Source organism: Strigops habroptila, chromosome 1 (genome assembly GCF_004027225.2).
Source record: "Strigops habroptila isolate Jane chromosome 1, bStrHab1.2.pri, whole genome shotgun sequence".
NCBI classification, from domain to species: domain Eukaryota; kingdom Metazoa; phylum Chordata; class Aves; order Psittaciformes; family Psittacidae; genus Strigops; species Strigops habroptila.
The window spans coordinates 47,589,528-47,615,207 of record NC_044277.2 but is presented as its reverse complement, the minus strand read 5'-3'; the positions used below and the strand labels follow the sequence as shown (position 1 = coordinate 47,615,207).

General features: G+C 40.2%; 1 protein-coding gene across 5 annotated transcripts in view; it reads right to left on the bottom strand.

Annotated features, from left to right (window-relative positions):
* Positions 1 to 25,680, bottom strand: part of OSBPL1A (oxysterol binding protein like 1A) — a 74,586-nt gene that overhangs the window by 12,211 nt on the left and 36,695 nt on the right. For 3 of the 5 annotated variants that reach the window (XM_030500835.2, XM_030501678.1, XM_030502518.1), the window contains 5 exons: positions 17,273 to 17,435; positions 9,900 to 10,053; positions 4,555 to 4,630; positions 2,914 to 3,048; positions 809 to 906 (listed from right to left, as the gene is read on the bottom strand). In XM_030500835.2, the coding sequence (XP_030356695.1) occupies positions 809 to 906; positions 2,914 to 3,048; positions 4,555 to 4,630; positions 9,900 to 10,053; positions 17,273 to 17,435 (626 nt within the window). Of the gene's footprint in view, positions 1 to 808; positions 907 to 2,913; positions 3,049 to 4,554; positions 4,631 to 9,899; positions 10,054 to 10,369; positions 10,814 to 17,272; positions 17,436 to 22,100; positions 23,227 to 25,680 lie in introns of those variants that run through there. The other 2 variants (XM_030503383.1, XM_030504219.1) reach the window with 2 other exon arrangements.

Sequence of the window (25,680 nt, the reverse complement as noted above, 5' to 3'; positions counted from 1 at the left end):
TAAAGATAACCAAAAGCATGTATCTATGTAATTAGTGTAGTGAAGTTGCAGCTCTTTTCCCCAGGTGGTTGGACCCATGCATAGTTGTGGTATTCAGTGCAAGAGTTAGTCACAACCGTGGGATAAAACAAAAAGATCAACTAATACATAAAACATCCTCATTCTAAATAACTGAGGACAGATTGGATGGGGTTTTGAGCAACGTGGTCTAGTGGAAGGCGTCCCTGCCCATTGCAGGGGGGTTGGAACTAGATGATCATTAAGGTCCCTTTCAACCGAAACCATTCTACGGTCCTATGAGAATGTAAAAAGACAACAAGAATTATTAAATCTGATCAGCCACTGTGTTTACTCTTCATAGTGACCTCTTTCTTAAGCTTTCACATAGACATAGGCTAAAACCTTACCCAAGAGAAAAATTTACCTTAACTGCAGCTGCACATTAATAGACTAACGTTGCCTATTTGTATTCTGGGCACTCACATAATGAATATTACAACTATAAGACCTCCCTTATGTACCATGCATTTTTTCATTCAGAAGGTTTCAGGGAAAAAAGTCATCTTTGTAAATAAAACTTGCTTTTAAACCTGACAAATTTCATTTGCCTGCTATGAGTTGAAAAGTTAAGTAGTCTCCCTCCTCTGGAAGGTGCACTGCTGAACACCAACATGCACTGCAAGTAACTCCAGCAGCTGCTAGGAGAGTGAGTGGAATCCTACGAGCTAAAGAGCATTCTGCAAGCCACCTGACAAGCCTAATGAAACATCAGGCACACAGAATATGACTCTTCAGTGCATCTTTTTACCTGATCAATTCATACGTCTCTCCAAGCAACGGGTTGAATGGCTTCCCTGTACGTTCCCACTGTGAGGCCACAGCAGACACAGCAAATGCAGCAACACACTATTCAAAAGAGTAAGAGCACACAGTTAATCTCCTGGATCTTAGTCTTTATCAACCACAGTCATGGTGTTACAGAATGAATCTTCTGCAATAGCTCAGCAAAGTTCTCTTTGCAAGGCAGGGGAATAAACAGTTCTCATCAAACAGTTAAAAAAACAAGCCTTAGGAAAAGCAAAGCATTTTCCTAGATAAGCATCCTGGGTTTGTCTGGGATAGAGCCATTTTCTTCCTAGTAGCTGGTACAGCACTGTGTTTTGGATTTAGAATAACAATAGAGTTGGTGACAAATTGATGTTTAGTTACTGCTGAGCAGCACTTACACAGAGCCAAGGCCTTTTCTGCTCCTCACCCCATCCCACCAGTGAGCAGGCTGGGGGTGCATAAGAAGTTGGGTGGGGACACAGCCAGGACAGCTGACCCCAACAGGACAGCTGACAGGGATATTCTGTACCACATGGTGTCATGCTCAGCATATCAACTATGGGGAAAGCTGGCCAGAGGCCCCTGCTTGGGAACTGGTTGGGCACTGATTGGCAGGTAGTGAGCATTTGCATTATCACTTGTATATTCTAATTCTTTTATCATTATAATTTTCACTTCCTTTTCTGTCCTATTAAACTGTCTTTATCTCAGCCCACAGATTTTACTTCTTTTTCCCAGTTCTCTCCCCATTTATAGGAGTGAGCAAGCAGCTGTGTGGTGTTTAGCTACCTTAGCTACCTGCCAGATTAACCCATGACAGTCCTGGCCACATGGGTTGCATGCACCTGACTTCATCTGGATCTTTGGTTAACTGCTGTCGACCAGGTCATCATAAATCACCTTCAGCAATTCCCTCAGATACTGGACACCTTTCTCCACTTGTCTTGGGTGACACAAAACATCTTCCTTGAAGGCATACTTTTCCTTCCTGCCTCACAGGAGTCACAGCCAGAGGCTGAGGACTTGTGCCACTTTTCAAAACACTTCGTCACTGCCATCTTCTGTAGAAAGGGATTCCAGCTGTTTGGCTTCCTTACACCCTCTAATTCCAGGCTTCTGGCCCCAGAAACCCAACATCTGAGCAGCCAGGTGATAATGTGCTGACTAGGATGAAGCTGAAATCTTTTTGCATATCTTGTGGCTCACTCAGGGATAGGGATCAGGTAGTTAGCACCTCATTTATGAATTCTTCCTCTCCCTCCTCCCAGATCAGTGGCCACCTCTCTCGCTCCTCCCATTCTCATGATGGCCATGCTTCAAAGTAGTCTGCCTCGTCCAGTCCTTCTGCCTGCCTGCTTTTAGAAGAAGCTCCTTACTCCTTTACTAATCAAGTTGACTTCAGCTTCCCATATTTCTTTTTGTGTATACAGGCAACTGATACCAGCACAGATTGGTTCTTTGGTTCAGCTGCAGTGCCAGGTGCAGGGCTTCGAGTAGCTGCCCGTCATTTTGTTGTCAGATCCAGAGACCTTCCCTTCCCTTTGAGGGTACTAAATAGTGTTGAAAAAGGCTCAGCAGGCACGGGCCAGGCCCCAGCACACTGCAGTGATTTGTGTTTCTCTGGAATTGCTAGGGTGATAGCACACTTTTCCTATGTATTTTACTAGTTTTTTCAAATCCTGCATTTGTTCAGAGGTGAAATTCCAAAATGTTAGAGGTGACCACTGTCTCGGCTATGTCTCCTCCCAGTTTCTTGTGCCCCACCCCCCCCCGCCTACTTGCTGGTGGAGTGGTATGAGAAGCTGAAAAGTCCTTTGACTTAGTGTAAACACTTCTTAGCAACAACTAAAACACCAATGTATTATCAACATTATTCTCATCCCAAACACAGCAGTATACCAGTTGCTAAGAAGAAAATTATCCCAGCTGAAGCCAGGCCAATAAGCAAAACTGGTTAATGAGTAAGAGAATCTGACATGCAGCAAGTTATGGGAGTTCCTCCTATGACGAGACTTATCTATGAAGAAAAAAATCCCCACACATTCATCAAGAGCTAAATTGCAGAAATTACCACACCCGAAGTACCTGCATTCGCTCGGTTGTGCTGGAAAGTGAGCTGGCTTTGTGGATGAGGTATGTATGCTCCATGTACTCTGTAAGTCGCTGTAGAAAGCTCAGCGGCTCATTGAAGATAACCGGCATTGTGATCTTCGACAACTCCTGATGCACAAATGAAACGTGTGTTAAAAACCAAATGATTAGATACACTGACCTGCAGTGACCGAAGTGTAACTGGCTTATAAAACAAAAATAAATGATGCTCTTAAGTGCTAATGCCATGTGCTTGACCTGGCTCTGCTAATGCTGAAAGGAAAAAACCCTGTACATCCCTATGAGCCTGATAAGCCTATCTGTGTTGACATTCATGCTACCTTTAAAACAAAAAGAAAACCAAACATCAAACAAACAAACTTCCTATCACGAAAGCATTAAGGTGAGATGAAACAATGGAAGAATGGTGTATTAAGGACCTTTCTAAAGACTAAATTATTTATTACTTTTAAATTAGATACAGGCCATCTAATTACTTAAACATACTATCTTCTTTGGAGGCAGTTAGGCAGGCGGGCGGAGAAGGAGGATGAGAAAGGACATGGAAATGTGGTGGCACAGGAGTGAAAACAGGGATCCTGTATTCAGAAGAAAAAGGGAATTTTTGTAAAAGGAATAAAAAAAAAATTAATAGAGGTCCTACAGTTCTGATGCCGTTTATTCTCTTTCCCACTTTGAAAAAGCATGCCCTCTAAAGGCATAACATAGCAATGTTTTAAGCTGCCTGCAAAAAAGCATATAGTATGACCACTGGCAATGTGCATGGTAAACAGCACTGTTCTTAACCATAATAGCAGCATATGGCACTAACAGCTTTCTCAGACACTTTGGTACAATCGACTCCAAGTTCCACTCCCCCCACCAACGTCTGTGCAGCATTTCTGCAAAGCAGAATTAAGATCTTTACGGCTTTATTTCCTGCACACACCTTATGCAAGACAGGCTTTCAACCTGCTCTCTTTGTATTTTAAGGTTATAACACTTTCCCACTAAAGCCACTGTGAGAAGGCTTGGATGCTTCACAACAACTCAGGAGACTTGGAGCTGCTGATACAGGTATTCCCCAGCACTTCCACATCTCATTGCTTGGTGCTGTTTATAACTACAGCAAGGGGAGGAGGAGAAAAACAGTGACTAAACACACATTACAGGCTGGCAGAGGTTTATCAGCAGTAAGTACTTTCAGCCTACTGCAGGGATCTGATGGAGAGAGCTCTTCTCAATCCACCCTTAGCTGGAAGCAGATTAGGTGTCAACCAGGTAACCCCTGAGCTGGCAACCGTCTGGCTAGTAAACACCATAGGGACAGGGGAAAGACTGAGATATTAAAAGGAAGGGAGAAAAGCAAAACTAAAGTAGTTGGGATTTTTGTTCCATTTTGTTTTTTTACAAAGAAAAAAAATGCTACCACAAAATACTTTCGGGTTAAAAATCAAGAGAAAATGCTTTTATTGAAGGAATATTGCTCTGACAAAGTCTTACCTTCTTGAGTTGTGAAAGCAAATAAAGTATAAGCAGCAAATTAAAAATGTGCCTTTCCCCAATAAGTTTTCATTTGGGCCTCAAGTGAAACAATCACTTCACATTTTTTATCATAGCTTTCTGATTACCTACCATTCCAATGCATTTTCTTAAGATACTCCAGATACTGAAGTCATTTCTGGAAAACATCGGAGATGGCAAGCTTGTTCTGCAGAAAGGAACAGGAAAGAAAGCAGAAGTAAGAAAAGTTTTCCATTACTAACCATGACTAAGAAACCCAAATACTCTTCTTTGAAAGTAAGAGTTTTCCAATTCTTAAATTAAAAAAAACCAAAAGGGGAACGACAGCACTACTTTGGAGCACTTAAACTGTTTTACCTGCACAGAAACCTGAATTTCTCCAAAACCAGAACAATTCCTTTCCTTTCATTGTGCATAAGAGCAGTGGAAGAGAATTTCTACACCACTTACCAGAACAGTGTAAGTTCTTTCTGAGTTAGGTACATAGTGAACATACCTATGTCTGAACAGATTTTAGGGTTTAACAGTGGGGTATTTTTTTTGCTAGTCACCTGTATACTGACAATGAAGGGCCATGACATTTAGTGCCTATGTTAAAATCAGCCTTCAGGAACAACAGAAGAAGCAGCATCATTAAAGAACAGAAAACACAGCAGCCTATTCTACAGGGGGCTGACACATCCTGAGGCGAATCTTAAACATACTTTCAAAACCAACATTTAGTCTGTGTAAGACAGCCTGTATTTCTCAGCCTTGCAAGAAATCAGGCACAGATTTTGTTCAGTTTTCATACTGCTACTGACCAGCTCAATTATTAATCCAATTTACCTATGGGAAAGCATAAATGTAGGTCAAAGCAATTTGTCCACAACACTACTAAAATTTGTGTTTGGATCATGAAGCTACTACCAATGAGAAAAATTATCAAAAGATACTTATTACCTACAGTTCATTCAAAATGCATGAACTATTTGAATTTCAAAGTTTAGTTAACTCTAAATGATTGTGTTGCCCTCCTAACCAAGAAGATTTTGTTTCCCCTCAAATTAGCTAAACCAGTATCATTTTTAGAGTGTGAACAGGCTGTAGCTGCCTCCTCCACGCCTCTTCTCTGGTAAACAGTGCGCCAAAAGAAGAAATAAAAATTAAAACAAATTCTATTCAGGCCAAGATGTTAGTTTCAGGAGCCCTACTTACTGTGTCACCTCCCATACTTACCTGCTATTGAAAGACCTCCTTTACCAGGGCTGATGCTTCAGTTTTCAGAAAGAACAAAACCAAACCAAATGCTCCTTAAAATACAAGCAGCCCCATCTAATAGAAAACCAAGTCATATGCCTGAATCCTCACAGTAGCAAACTATGTTTTGTTAGCAAGTAGCTAAGACCCTAACACTGACTTGTTCCACTCGGCTCCCATGCAAGGGATGAGTGGGTAGGAGGATTTATTTTAATTGACCAACATGATATCACTCACTCCCTACTCTAGCTTTCCACTGATACAAAAATATTTTGTGAAACAGATCATCTTAAATAACATTAGGTGTAAAACACTTGTGTAGATGTTCTGATACAAATGTCCAGGAGAGGACAGTGTCCACCAAGTATTTAGTCTTACCTTCATTTGTAGTGATTACTTATTTTTTTCTGTGTATTCTTTAATGAAGGCAGTTAGCAGACGCGGTATTTGTGTTTTGAGTAAGCCCTTCACATGCCTCTAGTTTGCTAAACTATATACAGGGACTGCTTTCCCTGCATATAAAAACTTACGTTTTCATTAAAGCTAACCTGTCCGATTTGTTTAACTACTTGAAAGTTGGCATTCAGTTTCATCCATTTACCCATACTTCTTACCTACATCAGCCAAACCTGATATGGGAGTCAGAAAACACCAATTTTAAGCCACCAAGAAAGATCCCAGGGACAAGTAAGGACATGTGGAAAAATGACAGGCAGCCAAGACTTGAGGCCTACTAACCTTGACACACTCCCTGTGATTAAGGGAAAGGTTTATGAATGCAAAAATTTCCTTCCAGATGTCAATTTTAGAAAGTACTCAGGAAGTTAACTTTAGCTTTAAATGACAAAAACATCTGCTGGAATTTCTGTGCAGTAGAACAGATAAGATGTGTTTAAGATCATTCACTTAAACAAAAACACTTGTCCAAAGCATTACCTATAGTAGATCAGCTGCTACAGGAATCTTGTGGGGAAAGAGACATATGGTGTGAAAAAAGGCATGTTTAGCTTCCTTTTCATGTAAACCTAAGCAAAGCCCTGGCTCCCCAAAGCTACACACAAACATGTCTGCATTCTGAAAGGCCCCCAGTGAGGGAACCAAAGGGAAACCTGACAACAAAAAATCAGCAATAACAGGGAAACAGCAGTGACAAGTGGATGTTAAATGCAGTCTATTCAGGCTGTTAGTTTCAGCAGTCCTACTTGCTGTGTTACCTCCAAGACTTATATGCTACTGAAACACCTTTATCAGGGCTGATGCTTCATTTTTGTGCAAGGTTTTTTTTTGGTTTTGTTTGGTTGGGCTTGGAGGGGGGCGTTTATTCTTGGGGTTTTGTTGTGGGTTTTTTTGGGAGGGTTTTTCTTTGATTTTGGTTTTTAAAGTTTGGCTTAGATTAAAGGTTTCCCTCTTAAACAGAAGTGATTCAAATACTTCCAGATTATTTCATGTGCTATTCTCCTATCTCTGAAATCATCTCCCAAAAAGTTTTCAAAAATTAAGTCTGCTATCAAAACACTCTATGAGCAATCAGTAGGATGGAAACTACATTAAAAAAAACTCAGAGTAAAACATCAGATTATAAGTGGCACTATAATCAAAGATGGCTTCACCTATCTTTGTATGTACATCCCAACACTTTAAATTCCTTGGAACCAACAGATTTATTCCTACATCTCCAAAACTAAAATACATGCTCCCCACAATAAAAACTGACCTCCACCACCCTGAGCAAAATCCTCACCACTCAAATGGGAGAGCCAGATGAGAGCTCAGGCTTTCTAGATGAAGGTAAGAAATACTTACACTGACTGCTAAACAGTGCAGGTACTGTTATGTGCAAACCAAATGCAGCTGCAGTTCATCTGAGGTACTACAGGAAGTTATCAAGATTTTAAGCAAAGTAACTTAATCAGGTCTATTCTCCAAGTGACTTGCTTCCATGTGGTTAACACAAATGCAAGTTAAGCAAACAAGTTATAGCAAACCCAAGAGTGTAAAGGTGGAATTAACTGCTGTCAAAACATTTGGACCCCCTCATTTTGCACAGCATCAAGTAGTTAAGGTTTCTGCTCCAAAAACGACACAGGTAACATTACAGAAAATGCATATTTGACCACATGCTCTCTAACTAGCCCCAAAAGCAAGAGGCACAAACTGAAGCCAGCAGCTCCAGGTAGATAACGGTCCTGAAGTCATGTCAAACAGATCCTGTACCAGGCCAAACACCGCTGACACCAAGAGACTCAGAAACAAGGCCAGAAATACCACACAACTCCCACCCACTGAGGTTATCTTGGAGGTTAAGTTTAAATTGGCTGAGCATTGGGGAGAAACAGTTTGCATCAGTATATCTGTGGACAAATCCCAATGTGTCACCAAGATGTCAGGTAAAAAAGCTTGACATTACAGCTCAACCTAGAATGTGCTCTATAGCCATTTAGTCACATAAAATATGACGATACATTCTTATCTATATGCAAAAAATTTCTACTTTTCTTTAGTACTAAATTATCATAGTTTTCACTTTTCTTTAGCAATTTATTATTAGCCAGAGACCCATTTTACTCCAACATCCTCTACTCTCTTTGCTGCTAAAAGACAAACAGCTCAGAAACAACATAAACAAAGATCACAGAATCACAGAATGGTTTGGGTTGGAAGGGACCTTAAAGGTCATCTAGTTTAACCCCCCTGCCATGGGCAGGGACACCTTCCACTAGACCAGGTTGCTCAAAGTCCTGCCCAACCTGGCCCCCCAGGGATGGGGCACCACAGCTTCCCTGGGCAACCTGTTCCAGTGCCTCACCATCCTCACATTGAAGAATCCTTTTCCTAATATCTAACCTAAATCTCCCCTATTTCAGCTTAAAGCCATTACCCTTTGTCCTATCACTAACTGCCCTTGTAAAAAGTCCCTCTCCAGATTTCTTGTTTATTACTTTTCATTCCCCTTTATAACACCAACAGATCTTAAATGCTTCTTCAGTCACCTGCTCCCTACAGTACTACACCATAATACAGTGTTATCGAAACTTGGCCAAGTTATTTCTTTTGTACAGTAAACAGAAGATCAATTCCTGTTAAAACTCTTCAAAACAATACATGTCAACATTTTCATGTTGATCATGAATTGCCTCCTTTCTCCTCACAGTTTCCAAGGCAATAAATGCAATTCAGATGTCCACCTTTACCTAGTGCTTCCCCCGCAAACCTGAACTTCCTGCTCTAATTAGGAAAGGCACTTAGCCAAGGCCATAAATACCGCCTTGCTAACAGCACACGAGTGCAGAGCAACACGCTTAGTCAGCTGCTTTATGTTACCTTCCCAAACCACCCCATTATTCCACCCAAGCCCTTATTTGCCTTAGTCTTTGCCTAGCGTGGGAGGGATACACATGCAGAGGTTGAACCTTGAAACATCAGGTCTCTGACATTACCACATACTTCAACAGTCACTGCAATTTAACTATTTAGGATACCAAGTAATTAAAGTAAGTCTTGCTTGCTTCTGTAAAATTAAATAATAATTTCCTGGTTTTACACAAATCTGGAATCCCCATGATGATTATGCATATCCAAAACATTTCCAAACTAGTCTTTCTGAAACATGCTTAAGTCTGGCTTGATTTCTAGTGCAAACATTATATTGCCCTTTCACTGAAACCCGAGCATAGTGGTGTCTATTACATCTCATTAACTCCAGACCTATTGTCCTCCATTATCAGCAAGGAAACAAACAAAAATGGATCATTTGACAACACAAAATAAGCACATAAAACATGGATGAGACTTTTAGAATAAGACTCCCTTTGTTCACATTTGAATTTCTGATGCCAGGCTAACAATATTTTTCATTCATTCCCCATACCAACAGGAGGATCAAGTGTCTGGAAATTACAGAGGCAATAGGAGGCATAGATCATTAAAAATACATGAAGGAATTAAAATCCACATAGATTTCAATAAGATCTATAAAAAACCAAGTGTGTCCATTTTTTACATAGCACATTATATTTTATTTTTACTTATTCAGATTCGATCATCAAAAAACAAAATGCAAAGGAGCACACTAGCCTTGAAAAAATATTCTTTATGAAATCATAGCACAACCAGCTATTTGTCAATCATCCCTAACAAAGTTTAAAAAGTTTTCACAGTTAGCTTTTCAGAGATTCCTGTGGACTTTTACTTGCCATTAAGAACGGGCAACATCTTACCTGTGTTTCTTGATCCCGTTAGACAGTGACTCCCCACTGCCACAAACCTTTTCTTCAGACATGCCTGAAGTTATTGTATCTTTTGAATCCATGCTGTCCTCCAGCGAGTAGGCCGTTGTTTCAAACCCACTTAATGATTTTTCAGATTCTGAATCTGCAAAAAAGCAGGTGCATGTTAATGAATCTACCGCCTGTGCTAGACTTCAGTCACTAGCAGATCTTCCCTCTTTGTACAAAACTGAAACCTAAGTAGGCTACTGTGTCCTGATGACAGCATCCATTTGGTAAGTAACCAGTACTGCCACAGACTGCTGAAGCTCTAGATACAAAGAGACTGCATGATAAGCAAGAACACACTACATGAAAAATCCTCTACCATACAGAGACAAAATCTGTCATTTTTATTAAATTGAAGCTACTACAACTTGCTCAGGACAAGTGCCAGTGTCACACAGATGCCAGTACCTTACCTAAGTTACTTCAACATTCAAGCATTAACTCTCTTCTTCTAGATAAGATTTAAGTTCGCTCTAAATTCCTGGACATTTGGTGCTGCTCACAGCCTTCACTTCCCAGCTTACTGAACAAGAATCAAAGAACAGAAGGAGGTATTGTACGCAGTGGATTATATTCGCCACGTAAGTCCCAGCAAAGTCTAAATGATAAGCTCGCCAATCAATAAGATAAACGTTGTACTCTGGAAGGTAGGTTAATAGTACAATCCATATCACATCTAAAATTAAAAATATCAACACACCACCTTATGTCCAACCAGTGTTTCGGTTAGGTAGGGCTTGACTACCTCTGGAGAAAAGACATTCTTGCTCCAAATCAGAAAGTCAATATTTCCTGGCAAAAGGCTGTATTTCTGTTTCATGTTTTTCCTTCAAATCTGACAAGACTGTCAAAGCATTATCCAATTGCAAGCTCCAGGAAGCAGGGGACCAGCTCAAGACCAATAAAGATGCACTAATTTCTATGACATTTGGGAAATCCTATAGCAGAAACCACGTATAATACTGAATGGTGAAGAGCTTAAAGCAAGCCCCACTGCTTCTGAAAAAAAGCACACCCAAACTGTAGTAGACACCATTCCTGCCATGTACTTCTGTCAGCATATGCTACTGCTCTTGGCTGCAAATACCCAGAGAAATAATTGCAAGATTAGTCATCTCTCACACACGGATTCTAATTCAAAACTAGTAATGAAAACCTGCTGAAGTAGTAGTCCATTCAAAAGAATATCTCAGTCACAGATGTCCACTGCCAGGTGCTTTCTTGTTTTCTCTTAAAAAAACTATCCCAGTAGCTTCTGAACATGTAAATTACATGTTGCTTAGGTAGACAGTGACAAGAGCACTTTCTACTACATCCAGATTACAGAAGGGTCAAGAAGAAGAAAAAATCCTGATGAATGGATATATGATAGTGTCTCCATTCCCTCTAGAGAGAGTGAGATCTAGAAGCATAAAGGAGATCTTTCCTTTCATTAAAAACATCTATCCCTATTCCTCAGCAAGACAGTACTGATATTAAGCCAGTTGCTAGGGAATGAAAAGAACTGCCAGCTGGTGCTAAGGATATGCTAGAAAAGTGGACTGGCACTCCAGAGAATCTTCTCACAAGTTTCCCCAAATTTGTCTGTCTGGGTCTGTGCCAAATTATGGTATAACATATCAAAGCATTAGTTTGGTGGGTACTATATATAAAAAGTAGGATAAGGAGAAACATTTATACTTGTGGACAAGTCTGTTACATAAAATACAGGTTTCTCCAGAGATCATAAGCTCAGGTAGTCAGGAAAACACTGCTGCATATCCAAATATCACAGAGGAAGAGATGCTCTATCAGTGAAACACAACTTGGGCTTCAGTATCCTGATTGCATGACAAGCTATAAATCCCTTCAAGGTATTTATATTATTTATATATTTATATTCCACCTCTATTGCAAGAGCTGCTCAACTGTGCTAACAGTTACCATGACAAGAAAAGCATGAAGCAAACCCGTAACATAAAGCAAAGAGTCTGCCTTCTGTAAAGCTCCTTCTCCTGTCTGAAAACAAGGCAGTCCTGGATGGTAGAAGAGTTATAACACAAATGCCCTCAATCTGAGTTTCTGCAACAGACCTAGGACTCCAGAGGCGGAAAGGGAAGAATACATAAGCTTCACCTGAACCACTGACCATTCTCTGATATGCTTCTCAGTATAACAAGGATTTTTAAACACTACACAGGATCAGTTCTCCTAATGCTGACCTTACAGTGCAGAGACACAATTATGCAGGACTGAGCTCAGCACCTGCAGACCTCTCCAGAGCTGTAGACAATGACCAGCCACCTTTCTCCAAGGCATGTGCCTTGCTTAATACAAGAGCATGTTATACAATAAAGAACAGTAGAAGAAAGAAAACAGACACCATTATGAGAAATTGCTGTCTAGAGACATCTCTCCCATTTTCCTGGGAAATGGCTCTCATTGAGAAAGTATGACTACAACAGCTCCTCTAAAGATCTCCATCTCCAATCCCTTAACTTCAGCAACCTCTTTTGACCCAATTAGCTTCACAAGCCTTGAGAGTTTGTTTAGGTGTCACTGAGCAAGCCTAGTATTGTATTGTGAGCACAGATCAATAGGCAACTAACTCAGACTGAGCTTTTCCCTGCGTACTTGCAGCTAACTCTTTTCTGAATTAAGATTTGCATACTCCCCCGTCACTGCAAAAAAAGATCTATATTCACAAGTTGCTAGAGAGCAGCTGTCATACAGATGACTAGGAGAAAATGAGGGGTTTTTTTCTATTGAACTCAGGGAGTGTGGGCTGAGATGGGGGGGAGAAGGAATAAGAGTCCCTGTTCAGAAGCCAAAATTTTTAAGTGATCTTTGAGACAAGACTAGGAAGCTCTCCAGCTCATGAAACCTGAAGTGTCAAGGTAACAGTAAAAACACCAGCTACATTTTGCAAGAGTGGGAGACCAAGGGGAAACAGCAGAAGCAATGACAGAAGAAACTTAACTCAAGGCAAGTTAATCTCCTATTGCAACAACTGGTAACTCTTCAGTTCCAGATAAAAAAAGATTGGCCAAGGTATTTGGTTAATAAATACACCTGAGAAAGGTAGTGTTTAACCACTGGCAAAGTTGGGTTTGAATTCTGACTAGGTGTTTCCCATCTCTCTGAGACACCTGAATTCATTCTTTTAACTATATTCAAGGCAAGAATATAGTTAAAAATGGGCAGCAGTGTTCTCTCAGAGGTTGTGCAGTATTTTTGGTATATGTTCCAAAAAAGCCACTTGACAAACTACCCTAAACATGGAAGGAACGGCAGTAAGTTTCTATGCTTTATGTGCAGTTTTTAAGTAAGCTGGTAACTGGTGACAAACTAGGAAGCGAGCAGAAGCAACAGAACTGGTCTACTACTTCTTGTACCATTTAGGAGCATTATTCATAAAAACAGCACCCATTAGTGGTACACAACAGCTGAAGCTGTACTATGATGGGCTAGCTTTAGTATAATCTAAATATTCCTGTAGCTAAATAACTGCTTTTATAGTAAGATTCCATCTATGTAAAAACATCAATACCCAACTCAACACACACCAAAGCTGTGTTTGCAGAAACCCCCCACTTCTCAGATAAAATCTGTTAAAGAAAAAATCAGGATACTTCTAAACTCTTCCCAAATCGAGTGTGCAATTTTTGCATATAATCAGAGAATCTTATCTGCAAGGCAAAAATCAAGTACTTTTTAATTCTTGGCCTGCTTAGCCATTTTTCAGCATTGTGGATAGACTATGCATTTCTATTCTGTTTTCACAAGCTTCCTGAGATCTACATACTTAATCAAAGCTAATAACTTCTCCAGTTCTCTAGGAGATGCCACTGGCCTTATTAAATTTTGCTACTTGTTTAGTGCTGCTTCCCTTCCCCAAACTCCCCCCTCCCCATCCCACCATGCTTTAAACATAGCATTCAATCCTGAAACTGAGAGCTCCAGCACTCCACGTGCTATCAAGTTTAATTACACATTTCCACCACTCCCATGGTGAGAGGATCAGCACACCATCGGCACACCGGGAAGCGCTGTTAACTGACCTATTGCTATCAGAGGTCAGATTAATAATACCCTTAACTTGGCTGTTCTTAACACTGGATACCATGCTTCGGTTACACAAATAACTCCCATTTCCTGTAGGTTCTTCCTTTCATGTTCAGTGTCTACTGTTCTCCAATTGCAGGGATTTAGGATTTACCTCAACAGTCAGGAAGCACTGGTAACAGCATATCACTTAAAAAGGAGAGAGACTTCAGCAAATAAACTACTGCTTCAGTAAGCAATCCTAGCACATTTCAAACATGTCCCTCACCCCAGTTTTTTCTTTTGGAAAAGAAGGAGGATGTTTCTGTAATTGTGCCCACAATTTCCACAAGGAAAACTACCCAACATAGACTTATCAGTGACCAATGTGGTGTATGCCAACATCAGCAGGTAGCATGGCTCAGTTGGAGCAGATCTGCAAGTAAAACAGATGGTGCTGAGGACTTGACACTTGAGCTAAAAACATTTCTGGTGGCGTTCTCTTCAGATTAGCTCTACTCTCCTACCATGGACTGAGTGTCCAATAGCAACCGGCCTGTATCTTCCAATTCAGCTTCGTTCAGGAGTCAGGTTCATGCAATCAGATTGCTCTACAATGTGAATCAGAGCATGGTAAATGGGGACAAGTAGCTGCTGCTGTGAACATATCCTTTCTAATATACTTCTTGTTCAAAAACCTGATTGAAAAGTCTTCCATTGCTCTGAATTGTCACAGCTAGTGATACTTTTGTTGAGAGTAAGCAAGCAAAAGTGTCTAATATGCAGGTAACATTCTTTAAAAAAACAAAACAAAAAGCAGCAGAGGCTTCTTTTAACCTGTCAAGTCAAAGCTAACAATTCTCCAGCTCAAAGTGCAAGCCAAAGAGTTATGCAATACTCTCACTTCTAAAATCACCTCTGTGGTGGAGATTTAAAATTACAAAAAGATCCTAACAGAAAAAATACTCTCAAAGTAGTGGCATTTTTCCACTGATAGACATTATGACTTGTCGCATCCCTGTTAAAATACATCAGTGCGTGCTCAATCTCCTGTACAGCCTACTAAGCTAATTCATGAATATATTTATTCAAAATCGGTACCATTTAACTTAAAATACTACCAGACTGAAAATCAGGTTTAGCAAAAGCTATGAAAACAAAGTCTTAGAACTTTAGAGTTCTTGGAGATAGAAATTTTTATCTTCTGGCAATCAGGCCTAGTCTCTGCTCTCTGTTATGACCATATTTACCACCATATCCCTTGTCTCAAAGAAGACCCACACGCCCGAACTCTGAGCCAGTGCCAAATATTAGAATCATAGAATAGATAGGGTTGGAAAGGACCTTAAGATCATCTAGTTCCAACCCCCCTGCCATGGGCAGGGATTCTCTCCTCTCACTGTATTCTTGTCATACCGAGACAAGAAGCCTTCTAGTTGAGACTCCACAGATACGGCAGAAAAGCAAGTTATAAAGCATTACCAGGATCCCAGTGATGAGCAAAAAAACCCACTCCCAACCACACCCACAAAAATCTAATTCCTTTTGTGTTTATGGTGGAAGTCATAACATGCATCGAGAAGCCAGGAAAGTATGTCACATTTCCCTTTCTCTAGCCCCCCATCCATGTCCCCCCTCCCAAAAAAAATAGAAAACAGAGTGCCCTTCCCCCAGACATGTGCCTTCAAAGACAGAGGACCCCGATCACTGCAAAGCACTGCAAATCTTTTTTTTTGAGAAGAGAATCTAACACAAGTCTGATGAAGTTGACAGGCAGTCAAGAAAGTGAGCCTGTCCTGGAAAATTATTTAAATTGCAATCAAGATGAATTATGTCAAGTGACTTCTCCCAAAGGAGAGAGAATTTTTATATGTGTATATATATGCTTAACAAGTTTCACAGTTATACAAACCCACTCAATGTGATTTGTTTGCAGCTTCAAGTGAAAAAAAATACCACCTCTCAGCTGGAGAGGTGGTTTTGGACACTTTCATTTAAGAAGCTTTAGAGACTGGGTGAGTTATGAGATATACAGACAAACAGCTCTTTAAAACTGAATATTCTTTCACATACACAAAGCAAGCCTGGCTGAAGCGACTACATTCCAGCAGCACCAGAGAAACAACTATTCTCTGCCTTGTTGAGACAAGCAAAAGAGCCTGAGGCCTTTCAGCAGAACTGTTCTTTTGCTTCTGGTTGAAGAACCTGTTTCTAGTGGTCTTCAATCTCTTCTCCTCCTTGAAGGCTTGATAAATTTGTTACCGTGCCAATCAGCTAAGTCTGCTATTGATTCACTGTGTTTCTGTGCTAGTGCTATACTTGAGCACTATACTTGAACACAGACTTCACTTCACCTGTTTTTATTCTCCAAGCTCTGCACTGCAGAACACCTATCAAGGAGTCTGGGAACACTTCTCTTACCTGTCAGAAGCATCAGACAGTTTGAATCACGGAAAAAGTAACTCCATACTTGCTTGTGATGTATGCCATCACAGCCTAATTATCTACTACAGTTAGATTATGTTCACCCTCAAGCTCTTCCAGGTCCTTCATAGTTGTAGACGGCTGTGTGCTCCGGGATCACCCACTTATGGAGCTGTATACAGTACAGCTATTACTGAGCTGTACTGTACAGCCTCTCCATACAAACTGCATGTTGTAATCATCTTATGCAGTTCAGAGTTTTCTAAAATCACTACTTCCATGGTCTGCATATGCAAACATGAAAGATACTAAACTGAAGAGCAGACAGGGGAAGAAAAAATATTTCAGAAATGCACAAAAGACTTTGATTCATCCTTTTCTTCCATCTGTGATTTGGCATACAAAATAGAAATAGCACAAGCTTTTATTAACCTCATTATCCCTCAAAAGCAGGGATTTTTTTCGACTGATCTTAACGACAAAACAAAAGAAAAAACACCCATCATCATGGAGAAAGCAAGTCAGAAGACTACCAGATACAGTTACATCTAAAATAGGAGCCTTAACTTTTGCTATTTTAAAAAAGGGCGTAGACACCCAAGCAATCAGACCTTTCATCACTGCCCTGTGGTTTTTAAGGTTATTTTTTGTCATGCTAAAGTGAAACACCACAATTCTACAGGTGAACTCAAGAAAATTTTTACAGGGCTGCTAAAAACAGCATATGAAGCATTCTCCTAAAATTAGTTCCACATTAGAAAGGCAGAGACTTCACTGAAAGTGAGACTCTTCCCACCCCTCACCTCCTCGCAATGCATTCACCACACACATTCTGGCTACACACTCACATTCTGGACATCCCTACTTACCTGAAACAGCATCATAGAACTGCTCCTCACTGATGATGCTGAGAGGCGGAGATCCCTTAACCAGCGACTGCTCTAGTTCATGGTGTTCGGTAGCTAGTGTCTCTAATGCTTCCGACAAGATCTTGTTTTTCTCCTGCTCATGCTCCAGTTTCAAATTCCTCACCTATAAGTAGATACATGTATGAATAAAATCTCATCTCTCTGAAGAATGTGCAGCTGGAAGCTATTCAGAAAATAGACTCTAATAAGTATAAAACTGGCAAACAGCTGGAACTGAAACCACAAAGATTAATGAGAACATTACAGTATTTTTGTGACGACAATAGGGTTACTACTCAGCATTTTCAGTAGCTCTTATATCAAGTTTATCAGCTGAGAGTATAAATCACAAGTCCACAAGTGAATTCAAACCAGAAAACCATACCTTAAAACCAAGGAGAAGTATTTACTGCTCTACTTGGATGACCTTAACTATGGAGTTAGTAATCGTTTTCCACACGCACCAAGCTCCTTGTACTAGTCTGCTCTAATTTGGGCCAAGCAGCATCATCCAAATTGAATTACAAAGCAAATGTGAATGCCAACTACAAATAACTGCAACTGAACCATGAGATGAAAACATTTAACCCTGAGGATTACAGAAGGTTAAAAAAGAGATTCCCCTACTGATTTAACATCAATATAAACAGCCCTCCCTCCTCACTCCCAAAACAGTTTACAGAGGAGCCAGAAGCTGACAAAAAAAGCAGCCCAGCCACCAGATGGTGGACAGTTTTTTTAAGCCCACACATGCAATTGGCTACAGGAAGGATGATGTTATCCACATTCTGGGTCCAGGACTAGTAACAGGAGAGCAACATGTCATTCCTATCTCCTCCTTGGGTTTTTTTTTGGGTGGTGCTTTCTCGCCTCCTCTTTCTGCCGGGGAAGGGAAGAGGGCTGTAACTGAAGGGCCTCTTCCCAGCCCAGCAAGGCTTCAACGTGCTACTCCTTCAGTCCCTAAACCATTGATTCCTTTCCTTTCTCTTTCATCCTCCCTTCTAGTCCCTTTTTAAAAAGCATCCCCAACCCCTGCCTTGTCCTCTAGTTTACTCTCAAAGGTCAGTTTACAATGCTAACTCCCCCTTCACTAAGAGCATGCAAGGGCATGATAATTAATCTCTTGGAACAGTTACAGGGACAACTTATACATATACCAACATTACTTTTTTGAATCTAATTTAAGATCTGTTCTTATGTCCTATCTGGTTACATTTTACATTAAAGCTTTACTTCGGAGGCATCAGCCCCCTCAGTTATAATAACCACTCAAATAGCAGATGCACAGTCAGGCACAAATTCAGAGGCTTGAAAGGAGATATTAAAGCAGATTTGCCACTTCCAGGGAAGAGTTTCTATGCTGGCAGCAACATATCCTCTGGAGAAAGATTTATGGAAGATATTTTCACCCCCTCAGTTGTGCCAAACACTGAAGCAGCTGGTTTGGCTGCCAGGCTCTGAGTATAAAGGGGCAATGCAATTAAATTATAATTAAAAGAGTATAAAATTGGATTGCTCATTGAAAACAACAAAGCCAGTAAGTCACTTATTGTCTAATAGTTTTACCCTGAACAAAATGAAAGAAGTGATCTGGACTAGTTACTGTCACTTTCATTTAAAGTTCACTCTGGCAGTACCAACGAAGTCAATTACCGCAATGTTTCATACAAATCAGACATGCAAAAATCTGTGATTAAGCACTTTCTGCAGGGCTTACCTTTCGTATGCTATTAAACAGTCAAGAAACTGCTCATTTAGAGAAACAGCATCAGTATTTCACTCTCCTGAGATGAAGAGTGGAAGACAAAATAAAATGATCCTTTTCATTCATTAAACAGCAAAGTGAGTTATGAAAATGGAATGTGCAAATTTTTTTTTGCAGTAGTGAATTACATGCCTTTATGCTCTAATATTCTGTTTTCACAAATGATTTAAGTGATTTAAAGCTTTACCTAAAACTATTTTCAATGTCATTTGACAGCTAACTGGGGACAAAAAAAAAAAAAAAATTAAAAAAAAAATCATCAAAATCTATCTAACAAACCACAGATGAACCTTTTTTTGCATCCTCTAAAAGCATGGCAGTGTGATTAAACTAGCAACAACAGACATAGGCTTAAGATACCACACCTCCCCCAAAAAAATCTTTTGACTTGAAGGTTCCTCTGCCCTACTATAATGCAGAGTTATGCAGAATTGCAGAAGGTGTACTAAAGTCAATTTTTGGAAAACAAACAGCCAGCTTTACAGTAAGGTTGATTTTTCTGTGTACTTCCAAGCTTCCTAGCTGCCAAACACTTACTAGTACAGCAATTACACACTACTAGCTGGTAACAAAAAAAACCTTTTCATCAGTTACATAAGGAGCAGGATATTAGCCAGAGGCTAAGGAAAAAAGGAAACCTGTCAAAGTTTGTTGCTTGTAACCTCTGGGATACTAATTCCTATCTGAATGAACTGGTTTTAAAGCAACCTTAATTCAACACTTGGGGGCTGGAGGTTAAAGTCCAATATAAAGCTTTTGTCAGCAGTACTGAGCTTGCGGGGTGGACACACATGTTCAGAGAGCCAAGAGGTGGGCTCTATGAACCTCTATAGCCTAGTACTTGGTGAAGGGTAAGAGTTTACACTAGCAGCTCTTTGAAGGCAGTGGTCTGGAAATACTGTGTGTAACTATACTGTGTCCTTAAGCATCGTAACAGTTCCACAGTGTCAATGTGAGAACTATAAATAAATAATAAATAAATGAAGCTTACCAAGGAATACAGGCAGATTGTCACTATTTTCAAAGCACAGGTTTATTGAACAACAGAATTGACCAGCTGAGTGAAAAGTTTTCCCAAAATGCAAGTCGATTGCTGTTATGCATAATTTTACCATACTCTATTTTGCATTCACAAGACATGGCCAATGGTTAAGTTCTGAGGTGAACTATTCCATCTTCCTGGCTACTTCACCACCATTTTTGGAGATGACACTTCAGCTTTATCCCTTTTCTAGAAGTCTTTTCTTCCCCATCCTGTCTTTCTTCAGTGTTCCAACAGAGAAACAACTGCAAGATTACAGAAGGAACTTCCAAACTAGTTTTAAAAACGTTTATTAACACAGAATCCTTAGGATCTATGTATAAAGAAGAGAAACATAAAATGATGAAGAAAGCAGAAGCATACACACTTCAGTCTATTGAACTGAACAGACGGATCAGTATTTTTCAGTGGAATATCAGATGATTTCTTGAAGTTGCATTACTTGAATATGACACTATTGCACACGGTGACACAAATATTTATACAAGGTAGTAAATACAACACCAAAATGATGCAGGTATCCCAATACACAGCTCTGGAAACCCAATCTGAACATACCCAGGAAAATATCAGAAGAGACATTTTATTGCAGCCTGAATAAGGCACAGCTTGTGACACAGTCATAGTTTCTGTACCTTCAGTAGTGGTGCCTGAGCTGAGACAGATGGCAGTTCACATCATCTTGGGTTCAGTCCTCATCCTCCAGCTATGGAATAGCTTTTTTCTTTTTGAACCCTGTCATTGGTCCTCACAATGCCAGTACCACCATCAGCATCACAAGCTTCCCATTGAGCTTCAAAGGGACAGCAGCACCGAGCATTCTAGTGAGCCTGCCATGAAGCCAAGTTCCCAACGTTTAACTCTTCAGGCTTCCTACCTTACCCTTGTCAGGAGCTATTCTGCACAAGAGCAATTATACAGTTACCAATAAAATTGGGCTTGTGCTTGCATTGTTAGACAATGACAGTTAAGATCAGTCTTTTTAATCTCTAAAGAGATTATTATTATAGTGAAACTTCAGATTCATAATTATTGATGGAAACTATTAGCTTTGTCTCACTGAAGTAAACAATCATTGAATCATTAACCTTACAGCTACAGACTCAGCTATAACCTGATACACTGACACAGAACCACCAAGACTTCAGTATCTAGGTCAGTGCAACAATTTATAAAAAACCACTTCTCTAGCTGAAGGGGTTTGATTATCCAAGTTCTGGTTTCACTTCTGGTTTAACTGAATGGGAATCTGCTTCCAACAGCTTCCCATAGATTGAGTCCTTCAGGCTGTAAGCACTGAATTGGGAGCTTAAGTAGCGTAACTATTTTAGCAGTCAGACCTCTATTCTATCGTTTTTTAAAGGAAAGCAACAAGCTATTTGCAGGCACTTCTATTGTCTTTCCATGCCATTAGAAATTCTGCAAAGCACAAGAGGATGTTTTAAAAGTGAACTCCTTCACTGCGTATTACTAGCAGAAAGTTCACATACCTATTCCAAAATATCAAAAAGCTTATCTGTGTGTAACAAATACCAGACCCATTCCTTTCTGTACCCTCAGCATCCATGAGGTACGTGACAGACCAGTAATATGCACCAAATCACTATTTTTCTCTCCCACCTCCTTTTCTTGTTTTTTTTTAAAGCCTGAAGTCTGGAACTCTATCGGCACAGGCTGTAACCAAGGCTTCTCTGTCCATCCTGAAGACATCTCAGCACAATACACAAAATACTTGCTTTGTTTGGTGCTGGATGCTTTTAATTTAATGCCCAAGAACAGAGGCACTTTTGTGGGGTAGGAAAGGGTCACACCACTGCATGCCCAGCTAATAAAAGATCATCTCAGCTACATGCTACTGCAGCTGCAAGTAAATCCTAAAAACACCACACAGCAAGCAAGACACAGAACAAATACAGACACCTCAACAATATGTACAGCTAGCTGTCTTTAACATTAGAATAGTAAATTAAAAGACAACATACCTTAGCTCTAGGCTCTCCTGAACTGAGAGAAGACAGACTTCACAACACCACAGTGTGATTTAGTTGCATTTTACTTTCCACTCAACTTCAGTGTTAGGAATAAGAATGCCCAAATATGCAGACTTTCGAGTTGTGTAGGAAGGAAGAACCACCTCTTTCACATAGCAACCACCAGAGGATCTGAAGCCAGATTCTGATGCATTGTCAGTACACCGTGTACTGATTCTGCTCTGCAGTAAGCTGAGTGCAGGAGAGCAGCCTGTGACACTGCCTCACCAGTGTTTCCGACTGCTCGGAAGTGGGGTTTTGGTTTTCAAAAATGAATGACTTTGTTCAACTCCCACAAAAATTCCATCCTCCCAGAAACATCACTGCTTATGGGACATTTGCCACGAATCACAGACTCAAGGTGCAAATTTCAGTAGCAAGCTAAGGGCTAGTCTAACGCCTGGCTGAAAATTATCACATAACCAATGAATTAGAAAAATGCTGCTATAGTAGAACTGACAGTTTTCTGGGGACTTCTCCTGACATTAGGAAATGTAATCCTGCTTTCTGTAATGAAGTAAATGCCAATAAAACCTGTCATTTCTTTCACACTACATCCGTTTATATGAAACCGTTAGTTTCCAGGGTCAGCTACTCCAACAGGACATACCACCCTGAAAGACAGAACCTACAAAGCTCTGCGCTGTAACACATTACACTATGGAAAACTACTCACAGGAAGCACTGGGAATCCAAAGAAAGGATTACTTTCCTTATTGTGTGATCTTCATACCAAAACAAAAACCCCTACCAATAAACCCTGAGTGAGGCTAATAGTGCAAATCACAACTTCAACGCACAGTTTGATATGTACACTGTTTGTCTATTCTAACAGACAAGCTCACATAGTTGCAGTTTTACTGCTAGTACAATACAGTCCCTATTTCTAGTGCCTCTCTGCACAAGCCAGTTCTTTGTAGTGACCAGTTTAAACTAGCGCTGAGTAAATCTTTTATTCTTTTACATTTAATGTAGAATGAGAACTACATAGTTTCAAAAAGATTCAGGTCTGCCTCCACGTCTTGAACAAAATCTGCCTTTTCATCATGGAAGAAACGTAAAGACTTTGAGTATCTTCCCCGAGGCTTATCTGTTTAGAAATTGAGAACTTCTGTATATTTTGTTAGCTAACTATGAAGCATGCTACTGCAGCACTAATTCTACAGGATATGCTTCTATAAAAAAGAGCTTTTGGGTTTTTTGCTACCTAGAGCAGGGATAAGTTGTTGCTTAAACTGCCAGCAAAGCGAAAACTGAAACCAGTTCCTCTCACGCATGGTTCTCATCGTCTTAACCACATTTGAGCTTCGATTGAGGAAGTTTTCCAGAAAGATAATAAATTTTAAAACAAGCTTGATTTTTACCTCTACTCCTGGGACTTAACTCCCACTAAGCAGGCATTAGTGTATGATATGAATATGTATAATTCTGCTTTTCTCCTAACCCTCCCTCCAACCCCCAAAAACAGGAACAGTTTTAGTTTCACTATGTTTCTTTGCAAGCACACCTCAGGTATCTGAGGTATCAGAGAAAGGAACGAGTGCTTTATGAAATATTCCTATGACACATCCTAAAACTGCAAGTGTGACAGCTCACATTAAAGCAAAAACAAAGTGTTCCCAAACAGATGCAGTCAGCTTCATGAACACATCACTAGACTCCTAAAGCCCTAAAACATGTAAATATTTTACACAAAACTTTTAGAGTTCTTACCTGTTTACATATAGGCCTTTCCACAGAGTCCCCTTGCTGATTCACCACCAACCATCACCATCAACCACAAGAAACTTGTGACAAACATCTGCTATCTTAACATATGTTAAGGCCTTTTATCGTAACTTTATTTGCTGGAGTAAACTAGCTCTTGTAAACTTCATTATAGCCTCGTCTCTCCCCAGGGTACAGAGGACTGATCCAAAAAAGTCATGCTTTACACTTCAACCATTGTTTCTTGCTCAGGTTTTCTCTCTCTGTGCTATAAGCTTACCTTTTACCCAGCTTCAGAGATCTATCAGATCTCTAGTTAAAAATAGAATAGTTAGATAGCACTTGCCAGTGACTTGAACTACTGCTACTGCAACTACTGAAATGCAGATGCGATCAGTTAATCAAGCAGGTAAGCTGAGCTCACTGATGACAAGTAAAGGGTTACTTACTGTATCACAAGACAGCATCAATCTTCATCTCAGAAGCCTGGCCAGCTGACTCTATAGCTATAGCATCAGAGTACCATATCTGACAGAGACCATTAAATTCAAAAGAGAAAAACCCCAGAAGGCTGACATAATATTTTGCTTTCTTTCAGACCTATATATAGGAAACTGCCAATAAAGTTCCTTTTTGTACAAAGGCTGAAAGACCCCAAACACACAAGCAAACCCCATACATACCCATCTGACTGGTAATCTCTTCACTTACACCTAACTCAAAGCCTAAAGAAGAAACCAAAGACTTCGTAAATCAAGTTATAAGACTCTGCCTCAATCCTTCCCCAGATGAACACAAGGAATCATTGTTAGTCAACTACAGATGTTCACCTGAAAAGTTCAAGACAAGGATTTTAGCAGGGCTGATTTGGAAAGGCTACATCTCATTCTTCCTGACTACAGAGTTACAATATTTCTCTATATTTATTAAAATAATAAAATTCTGCTGCTGAAGGAAAAGACTAGATGTAATCACAAAACTTAGAAAAACGCAGTGGAACCACCGCTGGAAGCAAGCGCCAAGCTATTACCCACACAGAAGAAACTCAGACTTTGGCAGGATCATGTCAACACAGACAGACACTAAGGCAGCAAGAGAACAGTTATTCAAGAGAAGAGCTGGAGATGCTGAGAGCAGTCATTACTCTCCTTCCAACACACAAGTCTGTCATGGTTGCCCAGGGAGGTTGTGGATGCTCCATCCCTGGCAGTGTTCAAGGCCAGGTTGGACAGAGCCTTGAGCCACATGGTTTAGGGCAAGGTGTCCCTGCTCATGGCAGGGGGGTTGGAACTAGATGATCTTAAGGTCCTTTCCAACCCTTACGATTCTATGATTCTATGATTCTATGAATTCAAGACCACCTGGATCAATGGTTTCTCAACTGTCCACATGCTAGGCACAAAGACTGCCTATCATCCTTCCCCCTAAGACACTGACACTTCCTCCTCAACAAGGCCTTCCTTTCCCTCTCCTGTTTCCACATTTGGCTATGTCAAAGTTTGTTTATTTGGAGACTGATGAAGCACAGCAGTTTTAACCAGCCGAGAACGCTGCAGTTCTGAGCCAAGAACCCATCTAGGAATGCAAGAACAAACTGCAAATACTTAATTTCTGACGGCAGATTAGAAAGATGGTTTTGGCTTAAAAGCTTGGGTTTAAGCTTTTTTATCAGAGAAACTGCTTTCTTCAAAGTGATTGTGCACCAGTCAAGAATTAACAGAGCTTTTTCTGGTTTATTTCTAAAGTGAGATAATGGCAATTCTAAGTATTCCTCTCAAAAATATTCATTTTACATTTTACTTAAACAACTTAACTGCAAAATGAT